Raw genomic sequence first — 20,575 nt, forward strand, 5'->3', positions numbered from 1 at the left:
ATAGGAACATGGAAATAGTTAAAAGTAGCTGAGTCAATAAAAGGCGACTCTACATCTTGAAACACTGATACATGCATTGATCAAAGCTAACATTAATCCAAGCCAACGCTTTTTATTTGCTTGCATTTTTGAGAAAAATAATATATAAGTTGACATACACCATGTTCAAGTTTCTTATTGAAACTTCTGAATCCCACCAAATCTATTACGTTTTTCTTTTTTAATTTAAAGGAAACAGTTGACCGCATGCAAACATCGTGAATGTCACTTTTGTACAAATAAAATTCCAAATTCAGTCAGAATAAACCAGCCTTGATCATAAAACATGGTGGTGGTGGCATCATGATTTGGGCCTGTGTCCCACCGTTAATTTATAAAAAAGGAGAGAACTCAGGATTAAAGTGCAATGTTTGTTCAGCCTTGGATTGATTTAAGAAGAGGACTGTGGTTATAAAAAAAAGAAAATTGTCATCAAATATATATATGATACACTGGTGACAAACTGTTTACTTGCAGAAAACCCACTAATAGTGCAGCAATTACCAGATTCCAAATGTGAAAAGAGAATATTGAATTCTGATTTCTGTGTCATGTGTGGGATTTGGTTCCTTCTATGCTCTTGTTGGATTTAGTGATAATCTGAAATATTGTAAACTCCAAAGCATTGACTATTGTTTGAGAAAGAATAATTGAAATCACTCTGTTATTGTTCATGTCGTAGCAACAGTTGCAGCAGCTTTGGGCAGGACCAGGGATTTTACCCTTCAACCCCCCCCACCCACATACACACACACACACACACACACACCCACACACACACACACACACACACACACACCCACACACACACACTCACAGCGGTATGTCATTACAGTTTATGTCACCTAAAGACGCCGTCAGAAGGAAATCAAGCTTGATGGAGACAATGAATGAATCACAAGGATTTGGAAATGCCCACACATAACCAGCTGTCTCTGGGACTGCTAAAAGAGTGGGGGTGGAATCGGGAGAGAAGGAGGGGGGGGGGGGGGTAAAAAAACACTTATCCGTGGTCTGAGCCATTGGGTCTGTAGGGTTAATCCGTATGCAGGCCCATCAGTTGTGCTTTTACCAAGTGACGTCACAGCTCGTGGATTGGTTGCTGTGAAGGCAAGACATGGGGTGGAGCGCAGGCGGCAGCTGCTTAATTCTGTTATGTAAAGAATAATACATTTGGTAGTTGGTTGTGGTTTGTTTTAGAGGAGGGGTCTATATAGCTTTGCTGTGAACAGGAATAGTGGATTCCTTGATCCTGCATCTGTTGGGACAGGCCATGTTTACATTGGATCATGTATAAGAGCTGAGCCTTCATTAATAGGGATGTCCAAATGCAGTTCATAGAAAATGTGAACGTGAGTCAGAATCAGGGCTAACTCCCAAACTCCCATGACAGCGAGTTGTAATAATGTGCGACTGTTTATCCAAATTAGAAACTAATGCTAAAAAAAGGAAGGCAAGTCACCTAGGGTGAGCACGGTGTTAATTAGCGTCACTGATCTGAGGGTGAAACCCTCCTTAACGAGCTAAAAATACCCTGCAATGAGCTCCACTGGCATGTGGAGGATCGACCTCTGACCCCACAGGTTTAGCACAACACAATTGAGGTTTTCCTCTTCACGTCTCACTCATTTTGCGTGATGGCAGAAAAGCTCAACAGAAAGTTTACTATTTCACTCACCAGTTGACCAACATAGCAGCGTTGTTCTCTGCTATGAACGGCAGTTCCCCACAGACACTCCAAAATCCAAACAGTGAAATCCACCACAACCGCATTTTTTCACGCCTCAGCAGTTTCCGTCCACATCCAGTCCCGGGAGACGGTCAGATCAGAGCAGAGTCCTCCCAGTTGTGCCACCACAGAGCAGGGCTGCTGGCTCGTAGTCCATGGAGCGACGGAGACACAGGTGTCCTTTTCATACAGGACATGGTGACTGTTGTTGCAGTGTACAGACCATCCAAAGTTTGCTGGTGTCCTTCTCACCCCGCTCTGCTTCAAGCATCTGTGCACCTGCTTGTAATCACTGCTGACTGCCTGAGCGTTTTCGCTCCCACAATCGCAAGGATGTTCGCCGTCAGTCAGGAGTGTCCCGGCCTGACAGAAGAGGATGGACACACTCTAGCACATAGAAAGAGAGAGACGGAGGGAGAGAGCGATACAGGATGCAGATTGTGACAAGGGATTAGTGAGACAGAAAAATCCGATTTTGCCAGGAGAAAGCAGCAGTCATCAGTGGATTTTCTATAGTTTATCAGACTCTGTAGCTGGACAGGATTTTTCTGAAAAAATCCTTCAAATGCAATCTTCACTTGTTTAACAGGATATGAGTTCCAGCCAACCTGTTTTTTTTTATTTGTATTTTATTGCACATAGATTTGTTTTACATTTAAGGAACTCGGCCAGTTTGTAGAGCTCTTAATAATTTACCAAGAAACTATATCATCTGCTCACAGGTAGAAATAATGTCAAACGTGGTGATAAATGGATTTAAAAAAAAAGCAAAACTAAGTTTTACTTTGTAAAATCTGAAGAATAAATGCAGCTAAAAAAACTGTCCGTATAAAACACCAACTGCAAATGTATCTGGGATCAAGGGAGTTATCATGAGCTGGGTTTTTTTTTTTTGAAAATTGATTTTTTTTTTTTAAATAAAATTAAGTGGCGTATACCTATATAGCACTTTAATTCTTTCTTAGAAAGCCCAAAGCACTTTACAATCACAGTCCCATTCATCCATGCACACACACATTCACACATGGTGGATCTGTTGATGAACACTGCCATCAACCTATAACCACCAGGAGCAATGTCGTGTTCAGAGTCTTTCCAAAGTACAGACAGAAAAGACAGAAACCAAACCTGAGATCTTCCAATCAGAGGCCGACCGCTCTACCTCTGCACCACCCAATTGGTGGTACCTTTTATGAATTTTGTTTCTTTTTGTTTGTTTTATGGTCTTGTAATTTGGACCTTGTGTCCGTAATAAATTGTTCATTCATTTATTCATTCAAGTTTTATTTAAACCTGGATATTTGTTTAAAATCTTTTGCTGTACATGTTGATAAAAAAAAGACTGTCAACTCAGTTTGTAAAATCTATCCATTTTAGTTTTTTTTATACTAAAAAAAATAACGTATTTTTAAAAAGCTCATGTGTTATGAGGAAAGTAGCTGTTTAAATATATTTGTTCTAATATTAAAGTTTGTAAAACTAACAAAAAACATAATATAGACAAACATGGCGGTGGTAGTCTAATGGTTTGGGCTGCTGCAAGTTCAAGAAAATGAAAACAAGGGTATCGATGAGCCTTGTTTCTTCTGCTGCTCTCGACAGGTCAATATACAGTGATGATGGCCCACTTTTACCTGAAGAGGAAGATTGGCTACTTTGTGATCCAGACCTACATGCCGTGCTTCATGACTGTAATTCTGTCTCAGGTTTCGTTTTGGCTCAACCGAGAGTCTGTGCCTGCAAGAACAGTTTTTGGTGAGTCTAAATCAAGCAACCATATCAAGCTTTGACATCAATGTAATATTTTCAAAACGGCAGCATCAAAGTTTGGAAACTTCTGAGCTATTTTTTCCAGTTTGTCAGGAATGTTGATGTATGGATAATTTACTGCACAACCTGCACTGTCAGAAAAAATGTGCAAAATTTGTACCTTTAGAGGTACAATGGCTTGTCACTGGGGCAGTACCCTCAAGGGTACAAATGTTGTACCCTTTCATATAGGTGCGTATCTGTACCCTTTCAGTATGTACCTTTCAAAGGCAAATATGTACCTCTGTGGACAAAATTGTACCTTATAGTGTTATGGTACCATAATGTACCTTTATAAAAGGTACAAATTTGTTCTTTTAAGGGTACTGCCCCAGTGACAAGCCTTTTGTACCCTATGATGGCAAATTTGTACCAGATACAGCACATTAAAAGACATGTATACTGTTTATCACATTTATTAAACATTCAAAACAATTACAATTCTGACATTTCACAGTATGAATGTTTTAAGCTCCACAGTGTCACATAAGGATGCATATATTTACAATTATTAGCAATTTTACAATAATGAAAAATCTATATTTTTCCTTCAGTTCACATTGCATTCATTGTAACTATAACCTTAACATTTGATCAATCGTAAACAGCACATAGCACTTCAGTTACCATTTTTAGCCATGAAATAAAACTTGTGACATTAACAAAAGAAGCACTAGGCCTCATTTTAAGTAAATCTTTCTACTGCATTCTACATTTTCTAAAAATAGATAATAAAAAAGTAAACTTATAACCAAGTTTAAATGCATAATTTAATAATAAAATGCATAAATGTGATAAGATAATATTGATACGAATTCTAAAAAGAAGAACTATAAAACACTAAAGATTACCAAGGCTTACATTTTATTTGAATACCTAGTAGATCCTCTGCAAGCATCTCTTCTCTTCTCTTGCTTCTTTGGAGACTTTGGCTAATGGAGCTTTTCTTTGAACAAGCTCAAGCACCTTTGGCACAATACTGGTAAACGCCGTCCTTGAAGCGCTGGCTTAAACTGACAGGTGATGGATGCATTCGGTCAACATCAAACAACTGAAAATTGAAAAAAATTAGAAAATTAATCATTCACTTTAACTAAAAACAAAAGACATAAAACATTCTAATATTCTTTATTGCCTCTTTCATTGCCATTTCCCTTTAGTGATCTCATTGTATAAATATTACTTGGCTTGAATGACTATTTATATATGGGTTTAGAAAATTACAATGTTTTTACAATTGAGTTAAAGCTGTTAATGATCATTTTAGCAGATGTCTCAGCTTATATTGACATTCAAAATGTATTTTAAGCTGAGAACTGATTTAAAATGTCACTGACCCCTGAGGTTGTCTTCAAGAAAGGGTACTTCTTTAGTACATCCTCTCGCACCTTGCTGTACTGGATATGCAGGACATTCACATGACCTTCAACGGATGATGCATCCTCACCAATGACAGCAACCACCTATTGGATCAAATTTAAAAGTCCATATTAATAATAAAAAATACAACTGCAAGCACTGATTACTGGGGTTAAAGCACTTTGAGATGATGTTTAAAGACAGTTTGTGCAGAGTGGTTTGGAGTTGATCAGAAATTAACTTCTGAGTTGTAGGCGGGGCTATTGACACAGTAGTTACCCTCTGCTGATGTCCGATCATCCCTTTGTTTACGCCCTCTCCCTCTAGCTTACAGTCCTTCCAACCTAAAACTAACATTAGTGGTGAAACCAAAATGGTGAGCAATATTGAAGCTTTCCGGCCATAGTTTATATCAAGCTCAGACAAGTATGATGAAGATGTTAATGGATCTGTTTGTCTGGAAGTGGACGCATCAGAATAGAGCAGAGCAGAGGGACTCGGACCAACTTCATTTCATGTGGTGCGTCACAATAGAGACCTTCCTCAAACTGCATTTATTTTGTCTGTTCCTGATTCATCCCAATTTGAGTGAATACTCAGATGTGCAGTTTCAAACGTGTTCTTTTAAACGTGCCCATCATGAGAAAAATACTGTGACATGTTAAAAATGGGGGACCCACTCAAATGAAAGTTATTTTTTAAAATGTAGCATTTTTATGATGACATAGTTATAAGATTTAAGAATAAAACTGTGTTCCTGAATATTTATTTTCTCAAATTGGGATGAATCAGGAGCAGATGAAAAGATGTAATTTGAGAAAGCTTGTAGTTGTTACGTACAAGCTACATTTGGCAGGCCACAAGCTCCCTGCTCCGCTTCTCTTCATTCTCCTCGTCTGAGTTGGCATCTGGCTCACATCTATAAGGCTGGATAGCTCCAATAAAGACAGCCTGACTTTGAATGCTTAAGATGAATTTGTGAAAAGATTATTTACTTACTTTGGCCAGAGAGGCGTCTTCAACTCTTCGTCTTGTTGTAGGACTGTGTTGTAATAGTATTGTGTCATCTGAATCCACTTCAGTATCTCCACTTGAACTGGTATTGCAGCTCTTTGCAGGACAACTCGGCTGATCTGTCAAAGTATTAAAGCTTTCAGTTACTGTAATATTTAAATTAGTATGATAGCAAAAACAAAAAAAGTAAAAACAAAGATTTTTTTAAATACTGACCGACTTAACAGTTTGGCAGATTTATTATCTTGTCCAAGACAGCAATAGGATAAAAAACTCACTTATTTGCCCGTGTTTTGTTCCCCACACTGTCCTGTCAAATAAATCATTAACCCTCAGACTCCTATTGATGCAAATATACAATCAAAACTCTTCAGCTCAAAAATGTTCTTAATTTAGCATGTACTTGAAAGCAAAAACACAGGTCGTTTCCCTTGGAAGTAAATTCAGGCATCAAAGGGGAATTTACCCAAAACCATTCAAAACAAAATATATAAATTACAATTTAAAAGAAAAACTTCACCTTCTGGATTTGAATCTTCGGCCAGACAAATTTCCAACACACCAAGGTTTGGGTTTTCAACAGGAGATCAAAAACCTGCTCATCAACTTCTGTCTTTGAGTCATCAAACACTTTCAAGTCCAAGGTTGGGATGTTGAACTTTTTGGCAGCTGTGAACACAGCAAAATTATGTTTAGAATACAGCACAGAAATTATCTTTAAATTAAAAAGTAATTAAAAAAATCTGTTTGCATCACAGCTGACAGTTTATCCACAAAGTTGACTGATTCCTGTAAAGAAAAATGCTGGAAATTGTGATGTTTCCACTCACCGCATTCCCAAAAGGATTTGAAGGTCAGCTGAATTTCAAAACATTTTTTTTTTTTTTTTGGGCGTTCGACATGTTCAAGCACAGCTTGCATCTTTCCTGGTGGGAAAAAAATAATTACAAAAAAGAAAAAAAATTACAACACCAAAAAGTACCAACACAGCATTTATTCAGGAGAATGATCAAAATCAACAACACAGTGTAAACTTCGCTTGACCAACAATGAGCGATCATGACAACCTAAACAGTCTGTCACTGTCTTGCATTCGAGAAATGGTGGCTGCGCGCGCACAGCAGTTAAGGCAGGCTGACATAAATGGGAAGGACTGCCATACTGCGGTGTAAAAATAAAATAAAATAAAACGTTATTGGACTCCTACACATTACAGATTAAAATGATTAACGCATTGAATTCGACGGACCTGATAAATATCAGTAGGAATTATGGAGCTGGTCGTTTCAAAAGTAGCTGGCTTCCTTACTAAGAAAGACAGAAAGACAGAAAGAAAAAAAAAAGGAGGGGGGGGGGGGGGTTGGCAACAACAACCGGTGCATCAACGCCAGCGTACATCGGTAAAACGGCGACAGAATTATCTAGTGATAAAATGTATATATTTCAATGTATTTAACGGAACGCGGTAAAACACCAATAAAAACAACAGCTTAATTTATTTAATGGCTGCATTTAGCTGAACTTCAAACGGCTGAGGCTAACCGTTACTAGCAAACTCCTGCTCGTAGTTTTCAATCTCCTCACAGGCACATACACGGTGGAATAGCAGCATTCCACTACACAAAAGTTATTCCTTACAGATAAACTAACCGAACCCGCTTAAAACAAGTTTCCAACTTATTTTTGAGCAATTAGCAGACTTACCTCAGTCACAGCCTCTGTCTTCCTCCGGCCGCTGCGGGATAACAAAATGGCGGAAGAAACGAAACTTAAGAAAGTAGAGTGGGCGTGGTCTCGCTGGTTTACTCCAACATATTTCCTCTACGTTTTTAAACCTACTTAAATAAAAATTACTTATGGTAGCTCCGAAAAAAGTACTCTCTCATTTTTCCTGTGTAGGTACAAAAGCTAAAAGGTACTAATATGAACACATAATGTAACGTAGTAACAGAGAAATTTACTTTTTTATGAAAATGTATGATTAGAAAAAAATAACTTAAATTAACAGCTCAAAGACTAGAAATTTAAATTGAACTTAGGCCAAGTTAAAGTACACCATATAAGGTTAAAAACATCAAATCATTTTGTCTATAGTGTGCTTTTGCTCTAAATTAAAGGCAAAACAAAACAGCTCTTATATAAGTAAAAAAAAAAAACAGGCTCACACTAAGACATGTTTAAAAGTTATTATCTTGATGCTCTGCACAATCAATAAAATATAATGTGCTTGTGTACTGTTCAGAACTAGTCATAAAAGATGTGTGGTCTCTTAAATATATTTGGTTATTTTGTGCATCTTTTCCAAATAACCAACAACGTATTAAATGATTTTGGGTGACGTTTCATACACTTTGAATTATTACTTTTGTCACACAAGTGATTGTACCTTTGTTTGTGGAATAAAGGGTCCAAATATAGGCCCTCTGATGGTTGGAAACACATTTGTACCTTTTTTATCCTTAAATGGTACATATGAGTACCCTAAGGTGTAATTATGACTCACTTAGGGTACAAATTCACCATTTGTACCCTAAGTGTTCACAAACGTACCCCAACCGTACCCTTTTTTCTGACAGTGTGGCCGTAACAATAATCCAAATCCCACTGTTTCCATGACTTAATCTGCCGGAACAAAATCTGAATTGCGAGTGTGACGAGTAAAATTGACCCACTTTCCTTCCCTGCCAGGTGTGACCACAGTACTCACCATGACCACTCTAAGCATCAGTGCTCGAAACTCCCTGCCTAAGGTGGCATATGCCACTGCCATGGACTGGTTCATTGCGGTGTGCTACGCCTTTGTTTTCTCTGCTCTGATTGAATTTGCCACAGTGAATTATTTTACCAAGCGGAGCTGGGCTTGGGATGGAAAAAAGGCCATGGAAGCCCAGCAGCCCAAGGTACGTTCCTGTAGAGTAATTGACAACATCTCACACAAGTTTTTGCTTATTGACCAGGAGAATTAAAATTCAGATGCATTGTGTCTCTTTTTTTCTCTCTTAACATGTCCTGTCCAACAGCTGAACAAAAACAGATGAGAGCTGAAGGCTTCTTCTGTTGGACATATTTTACTGGTACAACAGGGGTTATGAATCTTCTGACACACAAGGTGTATATTTGTATAAACCCCTGTTGTAATTTAGGTTAAACAGATGCATTGTGTCTCTAAAAGCCCCATACACTGATACTATAAAATAGCAGTAAAATAGCAAAATGAATTCCAGCATACAATCCTCATGGGGGATTTTCTACCCACTCTTTCTAGCATGGCTTCACCTCACTGAGGTTGTAGGTACTGTATTTCATCGAGGAAATCTCCTCAAAGCTCCCATAAGAAGGCTGGACTTTGACCTGACCATTGTAAAGCCTTGAATCATTTTTCTTGTCTTCTAACCAGTCTACAGTAGATTTACCGCCAGCTGTCTTGTTCCATGACCCAGTTCTAGCTCAGCTTTAGCTGGCCGACAGATGGCCACATATCTGACTGCGGACTACCTTTGAATTCACGGCTGGCTCAACAAGGATGACGGTCAAGTCCGGAGGACGAACCCAAATCATTACACCCTCACTGTAACGTTTAACAGATGTTAAACAGTGTTGGTGCTGATGTGTTTGGTTTTTGCAAAACTTGGCACAGTGCATTGTTACAAACCTGCCAACACAATAGTTCAGTGGTAGCTTTTTCCAAACCCTGAAGGCCACTGACCCACTTGTTTTCCAGGCATCATCATCCTATCTATTACTGAATACATGTATCCAATTTGTTCATTAAAAAAAGATGTAGGGCTGCAGAGTAGCACAGTAGTTAGCAATCATGCAAGATGCTTCATAGGTTTACTCTACATTGCCCCAAGGTGTGTGTGTATATAGCTGTGTGATTGTGGCCCTGCATAAGACTGGCGACCTATCCAGGGTGTACCCTGCCTTTGCCCACAAGTGGCCAGGTTAGGCTCCGGCAGCCCCATGACCCTGACAGGGACAAAATGGATTTAGAAAATGAATGGAGGGAAAAAACTGTGTCGAGCAGTGTGAAAGACTCACTCCAATCATCTTTTGATCTATTTTCAAAGTGCGTTCCCAGTGATATTTTAATTATAAATATGCAATTTTTAGCCAAAATCAAAAAACCTGTGTTCTCTAGGTCATAGTTTTTGCATAGTGGTAGGATTTAATTAGAAATCTGCCCCCCCCCACTACCCACACACACACACACACACACACTTCCTGACATTTATCTGTTTACACTCTCTCCCACTAGCTTACAGCCCCTTACAACCTAACATTAGTGGTGCAACAAAAATGGCGGAGCAGTATTGGAGCTATTCGGCCGTTCAGTTTTGAGCCAGATGCCTTCACGAGGCAAACAAAGACGCATCTGGATCTATTTGTCTACAAGTGGACACATCAGAATGGAGCAGAGGAGGGAGCTTATGACCTACCATAGTAGCTTCTACATCAAACCTACAAGCTTTTACAAACTGCATTTTTTCCATCTGTTTTTGATTCACAACAATTTGAATAAATCAGTACACAGAATTGCACTTTTAAGTTACATTTTCTTAATTTCCTCTGTCGTCTATCCTGGAATTGGGATGTTTATTTATATAATTCCATTGTTAGAACCTACCAAAGCCATTTAAATGTTAGCCAAGGCTTCCCTGCATGGCCTGTACAGTCAAGGCTTTGAATGGGAAGTGAAATCACCCAATAGTTCTGCTTTAACTGAGCTGTAACTGTGGTTTGTTGCTCTCTGAAAAAGTGATATGGAAATATTTTAATACACTCAACTGACGGCCAGAGGTTTCTTATGTTGATGGTTTTGCAACCCCCTTGGGAATGTTACCACTGGACAGCTATCAACATTACCTAAAAACTGAAATTCTTTTGGTTATTTTAATAAAGTCCTGGAAACCTATGTGTTGGTCCCAAGTTTGATTTGGAAAAAAACATTGCAGAGGAGTTGTCTGTCCATTTGACGAAATTCAAATTCAGTTTATTCTAAAACTTTTGAAACCTTTTCCTAATTTCTTTCTAGACATTGTGGTTATCTACAAGCATGAACCTGTCTTTAAATGCTACTTTTATTACTTAAATAATACTATTTTTAGGTTTTGTGATCCATTAAAGAGGAGTGAAACCAGATCCACTGTGGCGTTTACATGTGTTACACATTATCAATCCCCACAACTGTAGGGAGGCAGTCTGGTGTTACTAGTATAGGTCAGGTTTAGTCTGACCTATTGTGGAGGGAAGTTGAAAAAATATCGATAAAATGTTTGTGTAAGGCAGTGTTTTTCAACCAGTGTGCCGCGGCACACTAGTGTGCCGTGGGAGATGGTCAAGTGTGCCGTGGGAAATTACCCTCATTAATCATTCACTGATCTAAAAACATTTTCCATCTCCAGGAAATCAGCTCTTTGTTCATCCAAACAGGCCCTGATAAAACACTGAGTAGTGAGGAATATAAAAGATCTTAAAATTATTTTTTCTTTGTGTTTATTTGATTCTATTAAAGACATTTTGATAAGAATGACGGTATTTACCTGCAGCTATAGCGGTTTGCGGGAAAGTCCGGCCCCTTTACCTGTCTCCGCCAATCATTGTTGAAGGCTTAATCACATGTCAGCAGTCTGACCAATCAGAAGTGGTTAAAGTCTTCGCTTCCTTGTTCTTAATTCTGCTCATAAAGTCTCTCAGTTCCAACAAAAATACCATCTAAAGCTCGTCTTTAGCGGTGTAGCTTTCCACAGAGTCCGGTGTCAGACCGTGTCAGACCGTGAACAAAACAAATGAAGCTCACAGACGCGAGTCTTTCTGCCCTTTTTCGGCAGTTTTCACACTACATCTCCCATGATGCATTGGCTTAAAGGGCCAGTGTCCCAGCGCACAATGAGTGCGCGTGAAATGTCTAGAAACCTCAACGGACAAACAAACAGTTCCTAAATTTTCTAATTTAACTTTTATTTCATCTCTTAGAAAAAACAGCCGCAACTTCCTGCTTTTGTGGCCACAATTATCACAAAATGCACGTGAGAATGCGGGGGGGGGGGGCTATCGATCAATAGAGACCGTGAATTTCTGCTTATTTCTTTTTTTTTGGATGCTGGTGTGCCGCGGGATTTTTGTCAAGATTAAAGTGTGCCGTGGCTCAAAAAAGGTTGAAAAACACTGGTGTAAGGTATGAAGCTCTAAACTGTTGATCAATATAACTCACTCCTAGTGATGTGGTGAAGAGCTGGTTCATAAAGACATTGATTTCAGCCTTGGTTTGTTATCATCATTAGTTATTATGCTCTGTGACTACTTGACATCCAAATCATCAATGTTTCCTCTTTTGTTTCCAGAAAAAAGACCCTTTAGCTCTTTCGAAGAAGTCAAATAACTCCTGCCCGACTGGTGTAAATTACACAGCCAACATCACAAAGGATGCCTCCATTTCTACCATCTCAAACAGCACCACTGTTCAGCTCAAGCCTCCTGAAACCAAGGCACCAGACCCCAAAAAGACTTACAACAGTGTGAGCAAGATTGACAAGATGTCCAGGATTGTGTTCCCCGTTTTGTTTGGGACCTTTAACCTTGTGTACTGGGCCACGTATCTCAACAGGGAACCAGTGATCAAAGGAGCGGTGTAGGGGCTCCAGAACGAGGGCCCTTCATTCTGCAGAAAGCCTCTACAGGAACCAATGCACACCACCACAAACGATGCCAAGCACTCAGTCCTTGTATCATACATGATTTTCTTTAGAACTACACTGCATGTGTTTTGCTTCAGACAATTTGATTCTTAATAATAATAATAATAATTGATACTGTATTAATCCCACAATGGGGAAATTCTTCTCCACATTTGACCCATTCCTTGGGGGAGCAGTGATCTGCAACCAAACCGCGCTCAGGAGGCAGTAGCGTTAAGGGTCTTGCCCAAGGGGCCCTCACTGGGTGATGTTTATTGCTCAACATTGATATGGTAATTGCTCCTGTACCATTGTTCATTTCTCCTCCGGAAATCGAACCCTGGATTCCTGTGCGGTAGCCTCTCACCTTACCAACCGAGCTACCCAGCTTTGTTTTTCTTTAGTTAATACATGTACAACAAACAAACTAAAGAGATGCAACTTTCACACCAATCAAAACCCAATTATTGATTCATTTCCAACTCATTACTTTGAAGTTTTAGCATTTGGCATTTATATTTTCCCATTGTGATGCCAGTAAAATGATGTTACAGCAACGCCAAATGCTATGCAAGACAACATTTGTACTGTTTTATTACCCAGTACTGGCAAATACCTTTTTAACTCCTCTTTATGTACAGTAAAAATGGGCTTGGGGTCCAGATATGTAAGGCTGGACTGAGGCACATAGAACTTTGCTTCCTTGTTAAAAGCAAACAAATAGCCATGCTTAATGTGTTGCCTTCAGGGTGCCATAGCTCTCTATGGATGCACTGAGATCTCCTGCAACTACTCCTTCCAAAGCTAGGTTTTCAACAATGAACTTCTTTTTGTTTAGGCTAGTTTTTGCTACCACTACTCTACCACAGGAATGTCGCGTTCATGTAACGTTTGGACAGTTTTGGCTGCAGTGATGGCGGCAGCTTCTGTTTCCAACTCACCAGGTAACAAACCATATATGTATGCAAGGAAATATATCAGCACTTATAAATGTGTATAGATGCTATTTCAAAATGGCACCACTAAACCAGCCGGTCAAGCTTGTATGTAACGCATAAACAGCAGTAATGCTGCTTTTCTCTAGCTCTTTATTAAAGATGTAGTGAGGTAGTTTTATCTTTAGCAGTTTGATAGCATAAGAATCCAACTGTAAGCCATCAAGGTTTTTTTTATTGTTTCTATTGAAGTTATTTTGTTTTCTATCTTTAGTAACTGCAATATTTTTTTTTAAATGATTTGTTTGCTTTGAGTGTAATCTCAGTCTCCATTCATTCATTAAGTTTAGGGACTAAAGAAGATCGAAACTGGTTTTCATTAGAATTTACTCCAGCATGATCATTACAAAGGATAAATGTTTTTTTGACCGAAGTTCTTTGAATTTTTCAGCACAAAACATCTTTATGACAGCTTCATATTTGACAGAGAACAAGACTTTAAATTAAGAAATGAAAAAAATCCTGAAATTAATACAATTTGTGGCTTTACATGAGATATGAGGTTGTGGATTGATTGATTTATTTGTTAGATGCCAAGTCTTAAGGTCAAAACTTGAAGAAAAAACTGAGAAAAGCTATGATCAAGAGATTCTCTTCATTAATCTGTTGACTGTCATTGAATGCTTCTTATCGTTGGACTGCAGCCTTTTCCAATACACTTGTTTCCAGACTTTTCTTTGATTAAAATAAATCTTGGGGGGAAAAAAACTTTTGTTTTGGGACTTCAGTCCTCATATAAATTACAATTCTGATTGCTTATGGGTTTTTGAGTAAAAACGCTGAACCACATTTCTGTTAAACTGTAGTAATACAGTTTAAAAAAAACAGGTGTCCTTTCAGATTTGATATCTTTGGAAAAAAAAGGGAGGGTTTGAAATATTTGGGTGTTGCAATTCGTTTCTGTCAATTTTTTAAGTCTTCATGCAAAGCTTTGAGGTGGAAAAGAGGCTTATTTTTTTTACGCTTATTTTACTTTATTAATGACTTTTTAGACTTAAACGATTCTCTGTCCACATTAGCATTTGCTACTCTGTGGCTAAAATGTTCATATCCTACAATCAAACATGGTTATAAAGTTGGTAAAAGCCTCCACATTTGACTTCAACCGTATTTCCAAAGACCTCTACATCGATTAAAGATGCACGCTCGTAGACAAGAATCCAAAAATCCAAAAATGCGCCTGTGCAGCCAAGATGTCTGTTCTGACCTGATGTCTGGAGTTAGGATACCAGAGTTTCCCTGTAAACAGCCCAACACTTCCATTGTATTCATCAATGGGATGATAAGAGTGTAAACTATCACGGACAATTAAACACTGAAATGTCCAAAATAATATACAGTAGAAGTACTTCTAAGCGCTCAATCAGATTTCAAAACTAGTTATATACCATTGAACTGATGTCTTTGGGGTTTCAACAACCACAAGAGAGCATCAAAGTACTACTTTCCGGAATTGTCAACTAATTGTTGGTGTCAAAATTGCATATTTGATTAATATCCAATAAAAGCATAAAATGTACTCACCAGGGTAGCTCTACAGCCAGAGGGTGGTCTTCTTAGCTGCTTCCACCTTCGTTTATTAGGTCGTAATGTGATCCTGAATTGAATTTTTTGGCAGTCTGTGCTTTAATTGCAAATATATGAAGCAATAAATTATGATCATTATCAACCATGAATTTTGTTTGTTACTTTTGCTTTGCCGTTTGGATTTTCTGCCTCCGGATTGAGTGGTTTTAAACATGTTTCAGTCTCTTCCTCTGTCACTCGAAACACACACCGACCACATTTATAGATTTACTTCTAAAAACAGCTTTCCTTAATAGTAATTCTTCACCAGACGTCAGACAAGGTTCACTGACTCCACCCAACATTATAGATCCAGTGAAAGTAAGCCTCCAGGTACAAACTGCATATTTAGATGGCTGTGGGGCCGATGTGATGAAAGGGAGGCTTAATCTTACCTAATGGAACCGCAGTAAGCTCATGCTGTTTCAACTCTGATTACACATATGCACGTCCCGATCACACAGTGGACTGCCACTTGCTGGATTGTTGGGGTCTGTTGCAGACGCCACTGGCTCTCGTCTTTTTGACAAGAATTTACCTCCTTTTGAGTAATATTTACATTCAGTATCAAACGGTCACTGGTGGACAATCCCATGAAGTGGCATGAAAATTCCCATTTGGTAAATACTCTCCCTGGTCTTATTTCCTGGTAGCTCCAACCTCAGCATTCATTTACCAGCATCGTCACTGTTCCTCCTGTCAACCAGGGCTGTGGATGATTACTCAGGAGGTGATCCCATTCCATTCACAAATCAAGATCAAAGATTCAAAGATCAAACCACGATTCTAGCTATTTCATATATTATTTTTGTATGGTTGCTGTATGCATGTCTTTTTACTGGATATTTGAAAATTAAAATCATCTGTATTAAACACAGTCATTTTATACTCTTTATTTAGAACAGTGTCTTGAGGTTGAATTTCGACATTAAGGACTTCTTTCTTTGAAACCACCCATCCATGTGGCTTCATCAGTCTGAGTGGTGATGAGTTTTTCTTTTGATAACAGGAGATCAACAAAAAATGGCAGATAAAAACACAAATATTTACAAGAAAGGAATGGATCTGTCACTTTACACACAGCCACATTTAAACGTTTTGCTGTCAGCTTTCTAGTTTTAGTATAACCAGCTCGGTCTTGACGAAGGCTGGTTCAGAACGATTTTCTGCGTTGTGTTTGTTGTGGAACGACAGGACAGCCAGCTTATCTTTAATTCTGAGTTTATTGTCTGAACAACATAAAGGGTGATTGTCAGACATGGACGGCTTGCGCACATGCACATGCAGCACGCTACAAAAAGTATAAAGTCCATTTAGCATACACAGATTAGCTAACTTGAAATACATTAACCAAACAAAGAAACACTTAAATGATACACTACGAAAATATCACAATGAGAGATTGATTATAAATTGAAATAAATAATAATGCGGTGTGCTGCAAAATGCGACCTACCTCGGACATGTCTGTGGCACAACTAATAGAATTTTTTGTTGCCACTCACAGAACATAGACATAAATCGATAGGGGGCGCCCGAGAGCCCATTAAAAAATAATGAATAAATAATTATAACTCCTGTGGCAAGTGGATTCACATTTATTCTATTACATTAGCTTATATGCACATATCCAATAATATTATGTAATTTTACAGCTGCAATTACATTGACTGAAGTTCTTTTTTACTATATTTATTAAGATTGCAAATTAGCTATCTCTGATGTCACAAATACTCATACTAGATTTTTCTGGAACAGAAATCTGGAGTATTCAGATTTTCGTTACAGCTTTACTCTCAGTGTGTCCAAATCATCTCAACTTGCTTCCCTGCGTTTATATCCAAAACATCCAAAGTGATGTGTTTCTCTGATGGATTCATTCCTGATTCTATCTATCTTCATCACCCCCAAAGAAAACCTCATCTTCATCTCTGCTACCTCCAGCTCTGCGTCCTGTCTCTGCATCAGAGTCTCTAAACCAACAACAGGGCTGCTCTCTCCTCAGTATTCTACACCTTTCCTTTTATTCTTGATGACATTCTTTCAGCCACATATCACATCGGAAACCTCCTTCCACTCATTCCAACCTGGTTTAGAAACAACACATCAGTTCTTGAAGTCTTCCACCATCTCCACCTCTGCTTCCTGTAACCTCATCGTTCCACTTGAGTTCAACTTATGTACACACAGAAACGCGGTCTTACCATAGCTGACCTTCATTCCCCTCCTTTCCAAAATAAAGCTCTATCTCTCTAGATGTTACTCCACCTGTTCTCTCCTCTTAGTACAGATCACAGTGACATCTACAAACATCGTGGTCCACAGATACTCCTGTCTAATCAAATCTGGCTCTATTTCTTATCTGTCTCAATTTCGTACTCAGCGACAGGTTGTATGCGTGTGATTACTTCTAAATATTACTTTATTTGCTTTCAACATTTGTTTAATTTCTTCTTGATATCAGGAAAGGTCCTCATCAACATCAGCCAACGTAAACATTTCTGCCTGTAAGTACAAGCAGTTCAGCTTTGTCTGTACAGGTAAAGATCAGTGTTTTGGCAACAGACCTCACCTCGGCAGTATGGAGCTGATGTGAAATATTTAAAACAGATGGAAGACTTGATGTCAGCAGTGTTTGCAAACCAGTGGTAGTGTGTACCATCAAAGGTTTTCATTGACTAAAAATGCAAGAGACTAGGTATAGAACTTCAGTGTAAAAAAGTTTGAATTAATGATTTCGGCAAAAACGCACAATAATTGTTTTGTTTTTTTCTATACAACATTAAAATCTGTTGGTTTGTCTGATTTCATTACATATTTGTATATATATTATTTTTTTTACATATTTCTTGTGTTCTTATGGTTAGTACCTATACTTTTTTTCATCAGTTACTGATTTTTTATTACTCTAAAAAATATTTGGGTTCTTTTTTCAGTTAATAACAATGATAGTCCAGCATTTTAACAGCAAAAATACTGAGTGACAAATGACCTAAACTGCTTTACATCCAACTATGTTTGCACAAAAAATGTGTTTATTTTTAAAAGTTCTTGCATTTTTTCCCCCAAATGTTTAAAATAAAAAATAAAGAACTTGCTTTGAGCTTTGCAACTTCGAGTACTTCAAGAAATGCCGTAAATGTATCAGTAAAACAGGCTGTAAAAACAGCTTACGGTCAGCATGCATGCTGTGAAAAATGAAGGGAATAAAAGCAGGATATTAAAAAATTGATTCTACAGATCATACAAAGAATAAATATTTTAGTAGTATGCTGACATTTTGGTTAAACATCTAGTTTAGTGGGAAATATGGAAAAAGAACTTCTGAAAAACTGTTGGAATTGTTATGCATTACGGATAAACATTCCAGTCTTTGCTGCCAGCTGACAGGGGAACTGAGCCTGAAGATTTGGAATTATTGAGTTTGTTCAAGTCAAAAATGCATGCTTTTACTTTGTTAGGGAAATCCGACCAGTATAGTAATTATTTGGTGAAAACACAAGAGGCTGGGTTACATTTCAAACGTCAATCTGATCCTGTTTGAGTTGCTTTTTCTCTTTGACAATGTGTTTTTTTGTCATTTGTAACCCTTCTTGCTGTGTGGTGGTGTAGTGGTCAGCACTCCTGCCTCACAGTAAGAAGGCCCTGGTTCAAACCCACCTGGCAGTTTTCTGAGTTTGCATGTTCTCCGCAAATGTGTGCGTTTTCTCCAGACCCTCTGGCTTCCTCTCTCAGAACGGGTGTACTCTGCTTTCACCTAATAGTAGCTGGATTGGTTCCAGCAACCTTGTGACCCTGAAGGGCATTCAGTGGGTTCAGAAAGTGGATGGATAGACATCAATTCATTTTGATTGAACGTAATCTTTAAGGGGGGCTTAACTATTTTACATTCTTAACCACTAGAGGGAGACAAACCTCAGCCACAGCTTCAGCTGTTGCTGTCAAACCTGTTGCAGAGTCTCATGAAAAAGAATGATGATGCAATAGTTTTTACTACACACGATGTGCAGTGTGTTTTACTACATATGAGGCTTTTATTGTTGCATGTTTTTATACCTGCTAGAGCTGATACCCGCTAATGTCCTGTTCCTGCCACACATAACCTCTGTTTCTTTGCCGCTATTGAAAATCAAGGCCAGCAACCGTGCAGGTGCAGAGGCTTTATTTATGGACCACAGAGTTGTGATAGAACTATTTTCAGTCCTTTATTGTAACTTACTCTGTACGCATTTTCCTGTTTTTGTTCTTTTTCTTTTTGCCAATGTGAGAGTCCCAGAGATTTCAACATTCATTCTGAGCAGTCCCACTGACGCTGGGAAAACAACAATGCCCTAAAATGTTTGAGGCCACATGAGAGGTCATGCAGCTCTGACAAAGTGTGTCATCAGTGAGGTCAACAACCAGTGAGGAGCAGAAACACAGAAGAACATGAAGCAGGGAAAGTGGAATGATCGATGATGCTCCACAGTGCGGGATGCAGAGTTTGTGGAATTTTGCCCAAGCCGAAGACTAAAAATAAAGACGTGCAAGGCTTAGCAGCTGTTAAAACACATTTTAGTCTTCCAGAGCTGATCAGAGATTATAGCTGGATTCACCCTTGATGATGCTCATCCTTACGATGCAAGTTATACCTCCGTGTAGGTATCCTGCATAGCAGAAAGTTCTCTGTTTGTGACTGTTGTGACATTTAGTTATGCTGGATAACATGGTCTCATATCTGAAATTCATTTTTCTGGTCAAACAAGAAAAATATATTCAAATAAATGTTATATTGCCATTTGACTGTACTGATTTCATCTGATATATTTCTGGAAATTAAACTTAGAAATTTGTTCTAAGCCCCATATCTTAAAAGAAAAATAATTAAAACGTATCGTTACTGATTCAAATAAAATTGGAACTAACTTTATTTTAACCAAATCATGAAAATTGCCACATCACTGTAAGAACATTATTTTGAATATGTTTTCTTCTTTTTCTGCATTTGTCTGAATAGACAGTTTGTGATATTTTATTTGGTATTTTAAGTCTTACTACCTTAAAAACTCTGAGAAAATGTTTTTTCTTACCTAAACTGAACAAAGCCTTTTTCTAAAGCCATACGACTGTTTCTATAAATATATTTTTCCTCAGTTTTTAATCTGTAACTGAAAAAAGGAAGGTGAATAAAGGTTTTTTCTCATGAAGGGCATTTTGAAAATTATGTTGAAAACATTTGAACAATTGAATTTATTTAAAAAAAAACCTGAGGGAAATTTTCTTATTCTTTTTAACACCTTAAATTGTGTTTCGGGATGTTCTGATATATTTTGCTCAGATGTTTCAATTATTTCAACCAATAAAGACTAAAAAAGATAGCTGTCGTCCAACTTTTTTTTTTTTTTAGG

At 38.1% G+C, this 20,575-nt stretch overlaps 3 protein-coding genes across 18 annotated transcripts in view; 1 reads left to right on the plus strand and 2 right to left on the minus strand.

The window, feature by feature from the left end:
* Nucleotides 1-3,252, minus strand: part of gabrb3 (gamma-aminobutyric acid type A receptor subunit beta3) — a 55,324-nt gene extending 52,072 nt beyond the window's left edge. The window contains exons 1-2 of one of the 2 annotated variants that reach the window (XM_023954490.2): nucleotides 2,021-3,252; nucleotides 1,718-1,948 (exon numbers count right to left, since the gene is read on the minus strand). In XM_023954490.2, the coding sequence (XP_023810258.1) occupies nucleotides 1,718-1,812 (95 nt within the window). In that variant the 5' untranslated portion in view covers nucleotides 1,813-1,948; nucleotides 2,021-3,252. Of the gene's footprint in view, nucleotides 1-1,717 lie in introns of both variants that reach the window. The other variant, XM_078946655.1, reaches the window with a different exon arrangement.
* Nucleotides 1-15,298, plus strand: part of gabra5 (gamma-aminobutyric acid type A receptor subunit alpha5) — a 53,690-nt gene extending 38,392 nt beyond the window's left edge. For all 3 annotated transcript variants that reach the window (XM_078946656.1, XM_020702651.3, XM_011474418.4), the window contains exons 8-10: nucleotides 3,371-3,523; nucleotides 8,639-8,850; nucleotides 12,295-15,298. In XM_078946656.1, the coding sequence (XP_078802782.1) occupies nucleotides 3,371-3,523; nucleotides 8,639-8,850; nucleotides 12,295-12,585 (656 nt within the window). In that variant the 3' untranslated portion in view covers nucleotides 12,586-15,298. The remainder of the gene's footprint in view (nucleotides 1-3,370; nucleotides 3,524-8,638; nucleotides 8,851-12,294) is intronic.
* LOC111947393 (uncharacterized) lies at nucleotides 3,369-7,895 on the minus strand. Of its 13 annotated transcripts, none has more exons than XM_078946659.1 (8): nucleotides 7,655-7,860; nucleotides 6,781-6,876; nucleotides 6,471-6,619; nucleotides 5,936-6,069; nucleotides 5,777-5,863; nucleotides 4,966-5,040; nucleotides 4,439-4,628; nucleotides 3,376-3,505 (listed from the first exon to the last, which is right to left on the minus strand). In XM_078946659.1, the coding sequence occupies exons 2-6, from the start codon at nucleotides 6,869-6,871 to the stop codon at nucleotides 4,992-4,994; spliced, it is 510 nt and encodes a 169-aa protein (XP_078802785.1). In that variant the 5' UTR covers nucleotides 6,872-6,876; nucleotides 7,655-7,860; the 3' UTR covers nucleotides 3,376-3,505; nucleotides 4,439-4,628; nucleotides 4,966-4,991. The 13 variants fall into 13 exon arrangements, 5 of the variants coding, with proteins under 5 accessions (XP_078802785.1, XP_078802787.1, XP_078802784.1 ...); XR_002873204.2 differs by lacking the exon at nucleotides 5,777-5,863 and adding an exon at nucleotides 6,167-6,260 and having other exon boundaries at nucleotides 3,377-3,505; nucleotides 4,915-5,040; nucleotides 7,655-7,823; XR_013655792.1 differs by having other exon boundaries at nucleotides 3,380-3,505; nucleotides 4,915-5,040; nucleotides 5,777-5,855; nucleotides 7,655-7,797.
* Nucleotides 15,299-20,575: the final 5,277 nt, after the last annotated feature.

Source organism: Oryzias latipes, chromosome 4, assembly GCF_053564925.1.
Source record: "Oryzias latipes strain Hd-rR chromosome 4, Olatipes_Hd-rR_3.1".
Lineage (NCBI taxonomy): Eukaryota > Metazoa > Chordata > Actinopteri > Beloniformes > Adrianichthyidae > Oryzias > Oryzias latipes.

What these genes read in the sequence shown, in the direction of transcription:
- LOC111947393 (XM_078946659.1), bottom strand. Translation starts at nt 6,871, where the DNA reads ATGCAAGCTGTGCTTGAACATGTCGAACGCCCAAAAAAAAAAAAAAAA. An exon ending in CAAATCCTTTTGGGAATGCG is followed by an intron (nt 6,620 to 6,780) that starts GTGAGTGGAAAC and finishes CTGTGTTCACAG; the next exon opens with CTGCCAAAAAGTTCAACATC. An exon ending in TGGCCTGCCAAATGTAGCTT is followed by an intron (nt 5,041 to 5,776) that starts GTACGTAACAAC and finishes TTGATCCAATAG; the next exon opens with GTGGTTGCTGTCATTGGTGA.